The sequence below is a fragment of the Dipodomys ordii genome, unplaced genomic scaffold, assembly GCF_000151885.1.
Source record: "Dipodomys ordii isolate 6190 unplaced genomic scaffold, Dord_2.0 Scaffold11, whole genome shotgun sequence".
Classification (NCBI taxonomy): Eukaryota; Metazoa; Chordata; class Mammalia; order Rodentia; family Heteromyidae; genus Dipodomys; species Dipodomys ordii.
Window position 1 is genome coordinate 3,027,210 of NW_012267227.1, and position 15,229 is coordinate 3,042,438.

At 43.8% G+C, this 15,229-nt stretch overlaps 1 protein-coding gene across 1 annotated transcript; it reads left to right on the top strand.

Annotated features, from left to right (window-relative positions):
• Positions 1-505: 505 nt before the first annotated feature.
• On the top strand, positions 506-15,019 carry Kiaa0101 (KIAA0101 ortholog). The gene is made up of 4 exons (XM_013010063.1): positions 506-618; positions 885-965; positions 6,643-6,805; positions 14,436-15,019. The coding sequence occupies exons 1-4, from the start codon at positions 573-575 to the stop codon at positions 14,479-14,481; spliced, it is 336 nt and encodes a 111-aa protein (XP_012865517.1). The 5' UTR covers positions 506-572; the 3' UTR covers positions 14,482-15,019.
• Positions 15,020-15,229: the final 210 nt, after the last annotated feature.

Below are 15,229 nucleotides of genomic sequence, written 5' to 3' on the forward strand. Positions count from 1 at the left end.
TTTTTTTTTTCCCATCCCAGAGAATTGTTTTGTATGAATGCTGTACTTGAAAGAATTCATGCTTGAGGTATTAAAGTTCTTAGGTTCTCTCTTATTTGGAGATATGTGTGTGCATGCATGCACACACACATCCCACACTCCACTTAATTTATATTTAACAGAATTCCAGGATTACATGTTCCTGACTTACCGTAATTCTCGGTCTTTGCTGGACTTTTACTTTCTAAGTAGGCCCTTTAGGCCTAACTGGCTTTGGGCCAGTTCCAAATGTTAGCCCGTAAGGCTGGGGTGCCCGTGGGTTCGGTGTTGGCACCACCCACCGGGCGCGGGTACCAATCACAGTCCCTGTGGGTGATGGACTGCCCAGCACAGTCTTAAGTCTGATTGAGGTCACTGCTGGACCTTGGCGATTGGTCCAGGGGGAAGGCGCGCAACCAATGGGAGCCACAGCTCGCGAGAGTCTGGAGCGCGCGGGAAAAGGACCCATATAAACAGAGGCGGGAGAGTCACTTTCGGATCCGTGGCCACTGAATCACCGTCCACTAGCCCTTTCTCTTGTCTCCTGTTAGAACATGGTGCGGACTAAAGCAGACAGTGTCCCAAACACCTATAGAAAAGGTGAAGTGATGGAAGCGCGGGAGGAAAGAGTGGGGGGGGAGGCGCCTTCCTGTCCGTGGGTACGTGGAGTGGAGATGCCCGGGCTCTCTCTGACCCACTGCGCCTAACTCCAGCCTGGAAGCAGCTGCCTGGCCCCTTACCGGGCCGCTTGCACTTCTGAGGATCATGGGCTCTCCACTCCCAGCACTAGGTCTGATACTGCGTGTCTGAACCTTTCCAGCCGAGTCTGATTTTCCACTCATCCACTCCTCTGCCTTTCTTTGCAGTGGTGGCTTCCCGCGCTCCCAGGAAGGTGCTTGGTTCCTCCACCTCTGCCATCAACTCTCCATCTCCTTCATCCAGGAAAGGTAAGGAGTGCGCTTAGGTGTCTGGGGGCAAGAACACTCTGAAATGGGGCTTGGAAGCTTCAGGTCTCCCCAACAGAAACTGGATTTATACTCTTGCCTCCTCACACCCCTAGAATTTTACTTGGGGTTCTCACACTTAAATTTCTTCCTTCTCTTCTAAGAGGGGAGCCTTGGGCTTATAAAGCAGGCTGGGATGGGTGGGGAGGGTCCTTATGGAAGAGAATCTCAAGTGGAGGTCCATTTTTTTTTTTTTGCCTGGCATGGGGTTTGAACTCAGGGCCCAGGCACTGTCCCTGAGCTTCTTTTGCTCAAGGCTAACGCTCTCTACCACTTGAGCTATATAGTGCTACTTATGCTTTTTTTTTTTTTTTTTTGGTCCAGTTGTGGGGCCTGAACTCTGGGCCTGGGCGCTGTCCCTCAGCTCTTCAGCTCAAGGCGAGCACTCTACCACTTGAGCCACAGCGCCACTTCCAGCTTTTTTCTTTTTGCTTATGTGGTGCTGAGGAATTGAACCCAGGGCCTCATGCATGCAAGGCAAGCGCTCTACCACCGAGCCACCTTCCCAGCCCCAAGATTTAGTCTTTTATGAAGGATGTTGGGGATTGAATCCTAGGCCTTGTTCATGCTAGGCAAGTGCTCTACCACTAAGCCATATCCCCAAATCCTTGTCCTACATTTTTCTGCTTTTGTTTCTATGTGTGTTTTCCTTCCTTCCTTCCCCTCTCCTTCCATGTCTTGGTCTCTCCCTCCTGGTCCTTCTCTCTGCCCCCCCACTCTCCTGCTTTTTTCTGCCAGTCCTGAGGCTTGAACTCAGGGCCACGGTGCTGTCCCTAAGCTTCTGTGCTCAAAGCTAGCACTCTACCCCTTGAGCTACAGCACCACTTCTGGCTTTTTTTTTTTTTTATGTGATACTGAGGAATCAAACCCAAGGCTTCATGCATGCTAGGCAATCACTCTACCACTCTACCACATTCCCAGTGTGTCTCTTTGAATGTGGTGTCTTTGTATTTTCTAACTTTGTAGTACCTGATACTACAGGTAAAAGAAATAGCTTCATACTGTCCTATTGCCTGGGGAGCAGATGAGAAAATGTCTTGCCATCAGATGTTACAATCCTTTCTCTAGAAGTTGATCAGGCTGACATTGCTCATTGTGTTCCAGGAAGCATTGTTTAGGCCTCATTGTGTGTGTGTGTGTGTGTGTGTGTGTGTGTGCGTGCGCGTGCGTGCGTGCCAGTGCAATCCTGGGGCTTGAACTCAGGGCCTGGACTTTGTCTTTAAGATTTTCCTTCCTTCCTTCCTTCCTTCCTTCCTTCCTTCCTTCCTTCCTTCTCTTTTCTCCCTCCCTCCCTCCCTCCCTCCCTCTCTCCTTCCCTCCCTCCCTCCTTCTCCTCTCTCTCTCTTTCTGTCTTTCTTTCTTTTTCTTTCTTTGGTTCCCAGTCTTGGAACTTGAATCAGGGTTTGGGCACTGTCCCTGACCTTCTTTGTACTCAAGGCTAGCGCTCTACCACTTTAGCCACAGCACCATTTTTGACTTTCTCGACTTTCTTGCCTGGGCTGGCTTCAAACTGCAATCCTCAGAAATCCCTCTCCTGAGTAGCTAGGATTACAGGTGTGAGCCATCAGTGTGCCCAGGTAGCTTTTATAAATATAATCTTATTGTTATTTTAAGGTGTTATATAGAGGGGTTACCACTTCATAAGTCGGGTAATGAGTACATTTCTTTTTGGGCTATGACCCTAGCTTTTTTGCTCAAAGTTAATACTGTACAACTTAAGGCACAGCTCCACTTCAGCTTTTTATGGTATGTAACTGGAGATATGAATCTCAGGGACTTTCCTGCTTAGGGTGGCTTCAAACACCATGGTTCTCAGATCTTAGGCTCCTGAATAGCTAGGATTACAAGTATGAACCATTGGCACCAGCTTTAAGGTTAATTAGTAGTACACTTATTTTAAGACAGAGTCTCACTATGTAGCACATGCGATCTTCATACTCTTCAATCCTGCCTCAACCAGTGCTGACTGCTGAGATTACAAGTATGTACTTCCAAGCCCTAAATTTTACCCTACTCTGAAAACCTAATTAGAAAATACTTGCTATTTCAAGAGCTGGGAATGTGGCTTAGTGGCAGAATGTTTGTCTAGCATGCATGAAGCTCTGGGTTTGATTCGTCAGTACCATATAAACAGAAAAAGCTGGAAGTGGCATTGTGTCTCAATTGGTAAAGTGCTAGCCTTGAGCAAAAAAAGCTCAGGGACAGCACCCAGGCCTGAGTTCAAGCCTCAGGGCTGGCCAAAAAAAAAAAAAGAAAGAAAAGAAAAAGAAAATACTTGCTATTTTAGTCTCTTCACAGATGAGACTAATAAATGAAGTGTTTTTTTTTTTTGTTGTTGTTGTTTTGTTGGTTGGTCATGGGGCTTGAACTCTGGGTGCTGTCCCTCAGCTTTTCAGCTCAAGGCGAGTGCTCCACAACTTGAGCCACATTGCCACTTCCGGTTTTCTGGTGGTTTATTGGAGATAAGAGTCTCTTGGAGTTTCCTGCCCAGGCTGGCTTTGAACCATGATCCTCAGATCTCAGCCTCCTGAATAGTGAGGATTACAGGCGTGAGCCACCGGCGCCCCGCTGAAGTGTTTGAAAATAAATGAATTGGGACTGGGAATGTGGCTTAGTGGTAGAGGGTTTGCCTAGCATGTATGAAGCCGTGGATTTGAATCCTCAGTATCACATAAAAAAGTAGTACAGTGCTAGCCTTGAGCAAAAGAAGCTCAGGGACAGTGGGGAGGCCCCGAGTTCAAGCCCTGGGACTGGCAAAAAAAAAAAAAGGAAGGAAGGAAAGAGATGAGTTTATCTAGAATATTTTACACATTTTATTGTCTGTCTCACTTCTTAATCATCAGAGCCAACTGAATTGGTCCTTAATGTGAGTTTATATGTGTATATATATATATATATATATAATTTTTTTTTTTTTTTTGTCGGTGGTGGGGCCTGAACTCTGGGCCTGGGCGCTGTCCCAGCTCTTCAACTCAAGGCTAGTGCTCTACCACTTGAGCCATAGCACCACTTCCAGCTTTTACTACTTATGTGGTACTAAGGAATGGAACTCAGGGCTTCATGCATGCAAGGCAAGCCACCTTCCCAGCCCCTAAAACCTTTTAAAACTTCACAGAGGTCAGTTGGGTGCCAGTGGATAACACCTGTAATCCTAGCTACTCAGGAGGCTGAGATATTAAGGATCATAGTTAGAAGCCAGGACAGGAAAGAAATTCTGAGATTCTTAGGGCCAATCAAACACCAAAAAAGCCAGAAGTAGAGCTGTGGCTCAAGTTGTAGTACGCAAAAGCTCAGGTGCAACACCAAGGGCCCCTGAGTTCAAGCACCAGGACTGACATACATACCAAAAAACCTTCACAGATGATCATCTTCTTCCTCCTCTTTCTCCTCCTCTTCCTTTTCCTTCTTCTTCCTCTTCCTCTTCTTCCTTTTCTTCTATACAAAAAACCTTCACAGATCTTCCTTTTTTTTTTTTTTACTTTGTCGGTCGTGGGGCTCAAGCCTGGGCGCTGTCCCTCAGCTCTTCCACTCAAGGTTAGCGCTGTATCACTTGAGCCACAGTGCCACTTCTGAATTTTTCTGCTTATGTGGTGCTGAGGAATCGAACCCACCGCTTTATGCACGCAAGGCAAGCACTCTATCACTGATCCACCTTCCCAGCCCGGAGGTGTTGTTTTTTGTTTTTTGTTTTTTTTGTCGGTCATGGGGCTTGAACTCTTGGTTTGGGCACTGTCCCTGCACTTTTCAACTCAAGGCTAGCGCTCTACTGCTTGAGCCACATCACCATTTCCACTTTTCTGGTGGTTTATTGGAGATAAGAGTTTCACGGACTTTCCTGCCTGGGCTGGCTTTGAACCGTGATCCTCAGCTCTCAGCCTCCTGAGTAGCTAGGATTATAGGCATGAGTCACCGGCGCCCGGACTGAGGTTTTTGTTTTTTATATTTTTGCCGGTCCTATTGAATTCAGGGTTTGGGCACTGTTTGTGATCTTTTGTGCTCAACTCTAGTATTTTACCACGTGAGACACAGCTCCATTTCTGGCTTTTTGGTGGGTTAATTGGAGATAAGAGTCTCACGGACTTGCCTCTTGAATAGCTGGGAGTACAAGTACAAATGTAAGCCACTGGGGGCGCTGTGTGTGTGTGTGTGTGTGTGTGTGTGTGTGTGTGTGTGTGTGTGTGTGTGTGTATGTGTGTGTGTGTGTGTGTGTGTGTGTTTATTTTTGTCAGTTGTGGGGCTTGAACTCAGGGCTTAGACACTGTCTCTGAACCTGGAAGTAGCCACAGTGCTACTTCCAGTTTTCTGATGGTTAATTGGAGATGAGAGTCTCACGGACTTTCCTGCCTAGGCTGGCTTTGAACTGTGATGCTCGGCTCTTAGCCTCCTGAGTAGCTAGGATTATAGGCATGAGCCACCATTGCCTGGTGGAGTTTACTCTTATGGAACTTTTATATCGTCTTATATAGGCTTTAATTAAAATTACATTATAAAGTGGAATTAGGGGCACGTGGCTCATGCCTGTAATCCCAGCTATCTCCAATAAAATACTAAAAAAAAAGCCAGAAGTGGAGCTTTTGCTCAAGTGGTAGAATACTAGCTCAAAGACAGCACCCAGGCCCTGAGTTTGAACACCAGTACCAGAAAAAAAAAAAAAAAAGTAGAATTAGGGCAATTTTGTTATGCAAGGTGTATCAGGAAAAAGTACAGCAAATTTTAGTGTGACTATATCATAAAGACTCATGAATAGCTCTACTTCTGAACAAAATATCAAAAATCAGTTTTCATTTGTAAAAATTCTGTTACTGCTGGGTGCTGAATGCTCACAATTGTAATACTAGCTACTCAGGAGGCTGAGAGTTGGAAGCCAGTTCAGGCCGAAAAATCCATCAGATTCCATTTCCTTAATAACCAGCAAAAAGCAAGGTTGTAAATGTGACTGAAGTGGTCTAGTGCTGGGTGAATAAGACCCTGAGTTTAAACCCCAACATCACCCCCCCAAAAAAAAACAAACTGTTACAATGGCTTTTCTCAGATAACTACCAAATTGAGCTTGTTGACTGAATATATCTTTTTTTTTTTTTTTGTCGGTCCTGGGGCTTGAACTCTGGGCCTGGGCGCTGTCCCTCAGCTCTTCAGCTCAAGGCAAGCACTCTACCACTTGAGCTACAACTCCACTTCCGGTTTTCTGGTAGTTTATTGGAGATAGGAGTCTCACGGTCTCTCCTGCCTGGGCTGGCTTTGAACCGCGATCCTCAGATCTCAGCCTCCTGAGTAGCTAGGATTACAGGCGTGAGCCACCAGCGCTCGTCTCTGACTGAATATATCTTTATTGTATCTATTTTCTATTTTTTAAGAGGATGTATGATTACTTGATACCTTTGAGGGTCTGTAAGTAATTAAGTTTTATCAGGAGTTGTGACACATACCTGCAGTCCCATCACTTGAGTGGTTTGAGATAGGAAGATGAAGAATCAGAAGCTGGTATCCAGTGAATTCAAGGCAGCCTGCAGTATAGAATGAAACCTTGTCTCAAAACAAGAAAACAAAGGAAAAGAGTTAAGTTCTTTAAAGAGTGGCATAATATTCTTAGTTCTTACTTAGGTCTGCTTATGTTTTACAGCTGAAAACAAGTATGCAGGAGGGAATCCAGTTTGTGTACGCCCAATTCCCAAGTGGCAAAAAGGAATTGGAGAATTCTTCAGTATGTCTCCTAAAGGTTCAGAAAAAGAAAATCAGTTTCTTGAAGAGGCAGGACCGAGTGGCTTAGGAAAAGCAAAGAAAAAGTAAGTTTTTGGGTTTTGAATATAAAAGAAAATATTCTTTGGGAAATACAGGACAAACAGAATATTGAGTAACATTTCTTTTCAAGCCAATAAGAAAATACAAACCGGGGCTGGGAAGGTGCCTCAGTGGTAGAGTGCTTGCCTTGCATGCATGAGGCCCCGGGTTCGATTTGTCAGCACCACCTAAGCAGAAAAAAAAAAGAGAGAGAGAGATCAAGCCGGGCACCAGTGGCTCACGCCTGTAATCCTAGCTACTCAGGAGGCTGAGATCTGAGGATCACGGTTCAAAGCCAGCCTGGGCAGGAAAGTCTGTGAGACTCTTACATCCAATAAACCACTAGAAAACCAGAAGTGACATTATGGCTCAAGCAGTAGAGTGCTCACCTTGAGCTGCAGAGCTGAGGGATAGCGCCTTAGCCCACAGTTCAAGCCTCAGGACTGACAAAAACAAAAAGAGAATCAGTTCCCATTCAGGTAACTGCTACATTTTTTTTAACTGTCATTTTAGAAGACGGTTTCCATTTATCTTGAATTCCATTAAATTGCCTGCATCTTAAAGAATAAAAGCTTGGAGCCGGGCGCCAGTGGCTCAAGCCTGTAATCCTAGCTACTCAGGAAGCTGAGATCTGAGGATCATCGTTCAAAGCCAACTCGAGCAGGAAACTCCCTGAAACTCTTATCTCCAATAATCCACCAGAAAACCGGAAGTGGTGCTGTAGCTCAAGTGGTAGAGTGCTAGCTAGCCTTGAGCTGAAGAGCTGAGGGACAGCACTCAGGCCCAGAGTTCAAGGCCCACAACTGATTTTTTTTTTAAAAAAAAAAGCAAGAATAAAAGCTTGCTGGGCACTGGTGGCTCACACCTGTAATCCTAGCTACTCAGAAGGCTGAGATCTCAGGAAAACGGTTCAGAGCCAGCCTGGGCAGGAAAGTCTGTGAGATTCTTATCTCAAATTAACCACCAGAAAACCGGAAATGGTGCTGTGGCTCAAGCAGTAGAACACTCACCTGGAGCTAAAGAGCTGAGGGAAAGCTCTCAAGGCCCACAGCCGACCAAAAAAGAAAACAAAAGAAAAACAAGAATAAAGCTGTTAGTTAGGGCCTGTGGTATAGCCTGTACTTAGTATTCATGGTGTTCTGGGTTCAATCTCCAGCACCAAAATAAGAAGAAACCATCAGTTGAAAGCCACTCCCCCCCAAATATATATCTTATACATATAATGCAATGTGTGTATAGATACACATAATATATACACAATGTATGAATATATATACAATGTAGAAAAAATGAAATATAGAAATTCCTACCACTAGGGGCTGGGAAGGTGGCTCAGTAGTAGAGTGCTTGCCTTGCATGGTTGAGGCCCTGGGTTCGATTCTCAGCACCACATAAGCAGAAAAAGCCAGAAGTGGTGTTGTGGCTCAAGTGGTAGAGTGCTAGCCTTGAGCTGAATTGCTGAGGGACAGCGTTCAGGCCCCAAGACTGGCAAAAAAAAAAGAAATTCCCCTCCAAAAAAGAAAGAAAGAAAGAAATCCCTACCACTAAAAACAACTAAAACTAATACCATAATGTATTTACTTTACAACTTCTTTATAAATACTCTAGAATACTTCAAAACAAAAAGCAAAGTAGGGTACTGGTGGCTCATGCCTGTAATCCTAGCTACTCAGGAGGCTGAGATCTGGGGATCATAGTTCAAAGCCAGCCTGGGCAGGAAAGTCCATAGAAACTATCTCCAGTTAACCACCAGAAAACCAGAAGTGATGCTATGGCTCAAAGTGGTAGAGAGCTAGGTTTGAGTTAAAAAGCTCAGGGACAGTGCCCAAGCCCTAAGTTCAAGCCCTACAGTTGGAGAAAAAAAAAAAAAAGAGGGATAAAACTATATATACTGACCAGTATGCAGACTTTTTAGAGGCTGAGGGTTGAGTGTTTTGCTCAATGGCAAAGCATTGGTCTAGTATATTCAAGGTCCTGGGTTCAATCCCCAGAATTGTATGGAAATAATAATAAAAAATATGAATATGAATCATTTTTTTTTTTTGGTCCAGTGTGGGGCTTGAACTCTGGGCCTGGGTGCTGTCCCTCAGCTCTTAACAAGTGCTCTACAACTTGAGCCACAGCGCCACTTCTAGTTTTCTGGTGGTTAATTGGAGATAAGACTCTCACAGACTTTCCTGTCTGGGCTGGCTTTGAACCATATTCTAATATCTCAGCCTCCTGAATAGCTAGGATTACAGGCGTGAGCCACTAGCACCTGGCTGAATCATGCTTTTAAAGTTTTTAATGACTTGCAAATGCCTGTGATAAATGTTAAGACACACATTCTGGACATAATTGTCCAATCTTGACTGTGTAAAATGCACATGTGAGTGCTATATGAAAATATAACAGCTAGATGCTGGTAGCTATCGAGATTCAAAGCCAGCCTGGGCAGCAAAGAATGTGAGACTCATCTGCAATTAACTATCTAAAAACTAGAAGTGGAGCTGTGGCTCAAAGTGGTAGAGTTCTAGCCTTGAGCAAAAAAAAGAAATTCAGGGAGAGTGCCCAGGCCCTGAGATAAAGCCCTATGATTGACCCCCATCCCCCCAAAAAAGGCAAGAAAATATAACAAGTATCGGTCATGGTTATTTTTAGGTAAAAACCTCCTCTGGTACTTAGTGCTGCTAACTTGCAACAACAAGCATGTATTTTCAGTATCAAGTAAAAAGCTGGGCACTGTTGGCTCATGCCTGAAATCTTAATCAGGAGGTTGAGATCTGAGGATGAAAGTTTGAAGCTAGCCCAAGAAAACAAATCCTCGACTCATCTCCAATTAACCAGAAAAAAAAAAAAAAAAAAAAGTGAGCTGGTGATACACAGTTCAAGTGGTAAAGCCCTAATACCAACACATATAGACACACAAAATTACTAAAAAGATAAAGATGGGCTGGGAAGGTGGCTCAGTGGTAGAGTGCTTGCCTCTCATGCATGAAGCTCTGGGTTGGATTCCTCAGTATCACATAAACATAAAAAGTTGAAAGTGGTGATGTGGATTAAGTGGTAGAGTGCTAGACTTGAGCAAAAAGAAGCATTAGGGATGGTGCTTAGGCCCTGAGTTCAAGCCCCAGAACTGGCAAAAAAAAAAAAAAAAGATGAAGATGTAGCTCAAGGGTAATGTGCTTATTTACCATAAGCAAGGCTCTGGGTTTGTTCTCCAGCATTAAGAAAAAAAAAAAATTGCCAGGTGCCGGTGGCTCACACCTGTAATCCTAGCTACTCAGGAGGCTGAGATATGAGGATCACAGTTCAAAGCCAGCCCCAGCAGGAAAGTCTGTGAGACTCTTATCTCCAATAAACAAGAAGTGGCGCTATGGCTCAAGCAGTAGAGTGCTTGCTTTGAGCTGAAGAGCTGAGGGACAACGCCCAAACCCATAGTTCAAGCCCCATGACCCACCAAAAAAAAAAAAATTTTTTTTTTTAAAGACTTGGAATGTGGCTTAGTGGTGGAGTACTTGCCTAGCATGCAGGAAGCCCTGGGTTCAATTCCTCAGTACCATATACACAGAAAAAGCTGGAAGTGGCCCTGTGGCTTAAGAGATAGTGTGCTAGACGTGAGCCAAAGAAGCTCAGAGACAGGGTCCAGACCCTGAGTTGAAGCCCCAGGACTGGCCAAAAAAAAAAAAAAATCTGGAGGAAAAATTCTGTAATGTGTCTTTTCATAGGTTTATTAAACAATAGGACCCAACCTCTCTAAGTTGCTTTTAAAATGTTTTCTTTAAAGGCTGTGTATTTGACTAGGTGCAGGAGGGGAGGGGTAGCACTATGTCACTGTCAATTGTGATGCCCCTTGCATATGACAGCTTTGCCACCTCCACAGTAGCCAGGAACCATAAGATCTGTCAACCCACCAAGCACCAAGCTGTACATAGCAGATCTACCCACAAGGGTAAGAAGATGGGGACTAGGCTCATCCTAGGGCTGCTAATTCTGACACTGGTTCTTCCCATGTAGATTTACTCATATGTTCCTTTAGTCAGCACACCAGGTGCTACATATTATGAGTCCACAAAGCCTTCCCTTCCAGCAGTTTCCTTAAAATTGCTTCAGCCACTCTCCCAGTGGTGTTACTTGCCCTTCTGTATCTCATCTGGTAAGAGACTCAGGCTAATACATATTCTGAAACACAACCCAATGGCACCTACAAGTCCTGTTGCCAAGAAAAATGAAATGAGATCTTCATGAAATTGAATGCTAAAACAAAATCTTGGGAGTCTCTCTGGACTGGTTGAAGACCATATGAAGGATTTATATCTAAAGGATTTTTTTTGGGTCCAGTCCTGAGGCCTGAACTCTGGGCATGGGCACTGTCCCTCAGCTTTCAGCTCAAGGCTAGTGCTCTACCACTTGAGCCACAGCACTACTTCCGGCTTTTTTCTTTATGTGGTGCTGAGGATTCGAACCCAGGGCTTCATGCATGCAAGGCAAGCGCTCTACCACTGAGCCACCTTCCCAGCCCCAACATCTAAAGATTTATGTGTAGGACTGAAGAGAAAACCAGTATCAAAAATCAGTTCATGATTTCATGAAATGTGGCTTAAGAAATTCGGACTCTTGGACTGGGAAGTTGGCTCAGTGGTAGAGCGCTTGCCTTGCATGCCTGAGGCCCTGGGTTCGATTCCTCAGCACCACATAAGCAAAAAGAAAAAAGCCGGAAGTGGCGCTGTGGCTCAAGTGGTAGAGCGCTAGCCTTAAGCTGAAGAGCTGAGGGACAGCGCCCAGGCCCAGAGTTCAGGCCCCACGATGGGACCAAAAAAAAAAAGAAATTCGGACTCTTTGCCAGATGCCTGTGGCTCACACCTGTAATCCTAGCTACTCAGGAGGTTGAGATGTAAGGATTGCAGTTCAAAGCCAGCCCAGCAGGAAAGTCAGTCATGGGGCTTGAACTCTGGGCCTGGGCGCTGTCCCTCAGCTCTTCAGCTCAAGGCAAGCGCTCTACCACTTGAGCTACAGCGCCACTTCTGGTTTTCTGGTGGTTTATTGGAGATAGGAGTCTCAAGGTCTCTCCTGCCCGGGCTGGCTTTGAACCGTGATCCTCAGATCTCAGCCTCCTGAGTAGCTAGGATAACAGGCATGAGCCACCAGCGCCCGGCTTAGTTTTAGTAAGTTTTAAGCCAATATTTGCCATTTTCACAAACCTACAGTATAGGAACAACCAGATCTAACAGACCCCAAGCTATGTACTGTATTTGGGGCTTGAACTCAGGATTTGAGCACTGTCCCTGAGCTTTTTTTACTCAGGCTAGCACTCTACCACTTGAGCCCCAGCACCACTTCTGTTTCTGTTTATGTGGTGCTAGGAATCGAACCCAGGACTTCATGCATGGTAGGCAAGCACTCTACCACAAAGCCACATTCCAGAACACATTTAAAACAATTTACTTTATTGTTATTATAGAAATGATGCACAAAAGGGTTACATTTACATGAGTGAGGTAAAAAGTACATTTCCTTTTGTACAGTGTCATCTGTTCCCTCATCCTCTCCCATTCCCTTTCTCCCAGCTTCACTCACAAGTTGTATAACTCACTTTCATCAGTGTCCAGTGCACTCCACTGTTGCACTTTTTTACCCTTTTTCTTGAGTTATGTGCCCTGCCCCCTCGCACTCCTGCAGATATATTCATGAATACACTGGATATAAGGTAAACAATGCAGAATCATCAGAAAAAGGAAAAACAAATTAAAGTTTTGTTTCCATATCTTAGGAATTCCAGAACACACTTTAATCTTCAAATTGTTTATTACTTGCATGAATGAAATAAAATCATTGGCATTACAGTCAACTGTGGATCTAATATTAATCATCACAGGAATAAAACAGGAATAAAGTTCATGAACTTTGCATACATGGAGATTATACAGATTATACAGATATTCTCATAAGCAACCTCAATTCATAGTATATTGTCTGTGATATAATATTTACATTGTTTTAGGTTTCTTAGATTTGCTTTCATATAGCAGAGTCGTAATTACTTTATAGAAATAGCAAATGGGGTTATTAAGAGGAATATGAACTTTTTTTTTTTTTTGCCCGTCCTGGGGCTTTAACTCAAGGTGTAAGGAATGTCTCTGAGCTTTATACTTCAGGCTAGTGCTTTACCATTTGAGGCACAGCACCACACCATCACTTCTGGTGTTTTCTGAGTAGATTATTGGAGGTAAGAGTCTCACAGACTTTCCTGCTTAGGCTGGCTTCAAACCGCAATCCTCGGGCTGGGAAGGTGGCTCAGTGGTAGAGCCCTTGCCTTGCATGCATGAGGCCCTGGGTTTGATTTCTCAGTACCATATAAGCAGAAAAAAAAAAGCCGGAAGTGGCGCTGTGGCTCAAGTGGTAGAGCACTAGCCTTGAGCTGAAGAGCTGAGGGACAGTTCACAGGCCCAGAGTTCAGGCCTACAACTGGACCCAAAAACAAACTGCAATCCTCAAATCTCAGCCTCCTGAGTAGCTAGGATTATAGGTGTGAGCCACCAGCACCCCGTGGAGTATGAACTTCTGAATTTATATTCTGAAATAGTTATTTCAAGGGCCTGATTTTTCTCCCCAAATCAGGGTAAGCTTCTCTCAATTGCAGGGGGAAGAGTAAGAATCAAGAATGACTATCTGCTTAAATTTTTTTTTTTTTGGCAGTCCTGGGGCTTGAACTCAGAGCCTGGGCACTGTCCCTGAGCTTCTTTTGCTCAAGGCTAGCATTCTACTACTTGAGCCACAGCGCTACTTCCAGCTTTTTCTGTTTATGTGGTAATGAGGAATTGTACCCAGGGCTTCATGCATGCTAGGCAAGCACTCTACCACTAAAGCCACATTCTCAGCCCTTTGCTTAAATTGTGACTAGAACTATAATGTCCAAAGTAATTGGTCCTTGCCAAAAGAAGTCTGGATCATGATAGTATTCACTTGTTAGCATTAATTTCTAGAAAAGTACATTGAAAAGTGGAGCTGTGGCTCTTAAGTGATAGCTCTACCTTTGAGCAAAAGAGGTCAGAGACAAGACCCAAGCCCTGAGTTCAAGCCCCATAACTGCCACCACCACCACCAAGAAAGAATCAGCAAAAGTACAGTGAAGACCTGTTAGTAATCTATTATCATTAGATACCAACTCTGAATAGTTCTGTGATAGTTTTTATTTCCTTTTTAAATAAAAATGTCAGGCTGTAGATGTGGCTTAGTGGTAGAGTACGTGCATAGAATGCATGAAGCTCTGGGTCTGATTCCTCAGAACCATTATAAACAGAAAAGGCCAGAGGTGGTGCTGTGGCTCAAGGGGTAGAGTACTACCCTTGAGCACAGACAGGCTCAGGGACAGTGCCCAGGCCCTGAGTTCAAGCCCCAGGACTGGCCAAAAAAAAAGGAAAGTCATTGTAACCAAATAGAAACCATCATTCCTCCAAAACAAAAGTCAAACAAATTAAGTTTTGCTTTTGCATTAATACTTGAAATTTGTAGATTTTTTTGCAAAGTAATGGGCTTTCCTTTGCAAGTCATTTGAGTAGATCTATAATACTTTAATGTTCCTGATGTATGTTTTTAACTATTTTATTAAACAGTTGATACTTAGGTAACTATTAAAGTTCTCTATTCTTTTTACAGAACATGTCCTTTGCAACCTGATCACTCAGATGATGAAAAAGAATAGAACTTTATTATTCATCTTTGAATAATGTCTTGTGTTTACTCTGGTATCCTAGAAGTGTATGAAGATGTTTGTCCAACTGGCTTTGTTAAATAGGCATTTAATTTAGAAAATGAGGCAAAGACTTAATTGTTAAAAAGTAATTGTGAATTGAAGAATTTGTAAAATTATAGCTACTTGTTTAGCTCATTATTCAAGTTAATGCAATATGTTGTTTCTTTGATCTAGTATTAAGCTTCTGTTCTCATAAAAAATCAGATTTCATCATCTAATTACTAATCTGCTACTTTGAGGTTTGTTTAGATTTGTACTGATGCCATTTTTATGAACATTTGATTATTGGAATGGGGCCATATTTCTATTCCTTTTGTTTGCTTTAAGAGAAAACACAGACTTTTGCACATCAAAGAATTCAGTGTAACTTAAATTTAAATAACATCTATCATTTTTCGGAAAGGGAGGCCAAAGGCATAATGTTGAAAAAAATGATGGGTATCTTTTTAAAAATTGTTCAAGACAGGTCTGGGAAGGTGGCTCAGTGGTAGAGCGCTTGCCTTCCACGCCTGAGGCCCTGGGTTCAATTTCTCAGTACCACATACGTAAAAAGAAAAAAAGCCGGAAGTGGCGTTGTGGCTCAAGTGGTAGAGCACTAGCCTTGAGCTTAAGAGCTGAGGGACAGCGCCCAAGCCCAGGGTTCAGGCCCCACAAACGGACCCCCCCCCAAAAAAAAATGTTCAAGACATTTTGGTCT

Bases quoted from the DNA above. Each gene is read 5' to 3' on its own strand.
- Kiaa0101 (XM_013010063.1), top strand. From the start codon at position 573: ATGGTGCGGACTAAAGCAGACAGTGTCCCAAACACCTATAGAAAAG. The intron at 619-884 runs GTGAAGTGATGG...CTTTCTTTGCAG, and splicing joins CCCAAACACCTATAGAAAAG to TGGTGGCTTCCCGCGCTCCC. The intron at 6,806-14,435 runs GTAAGTTTTTGG...TTCTTTTTACAG, and splicing joins TTAGGAAAAGCAAAGAAAAA to AACATGTCCTTTGCAACCTG.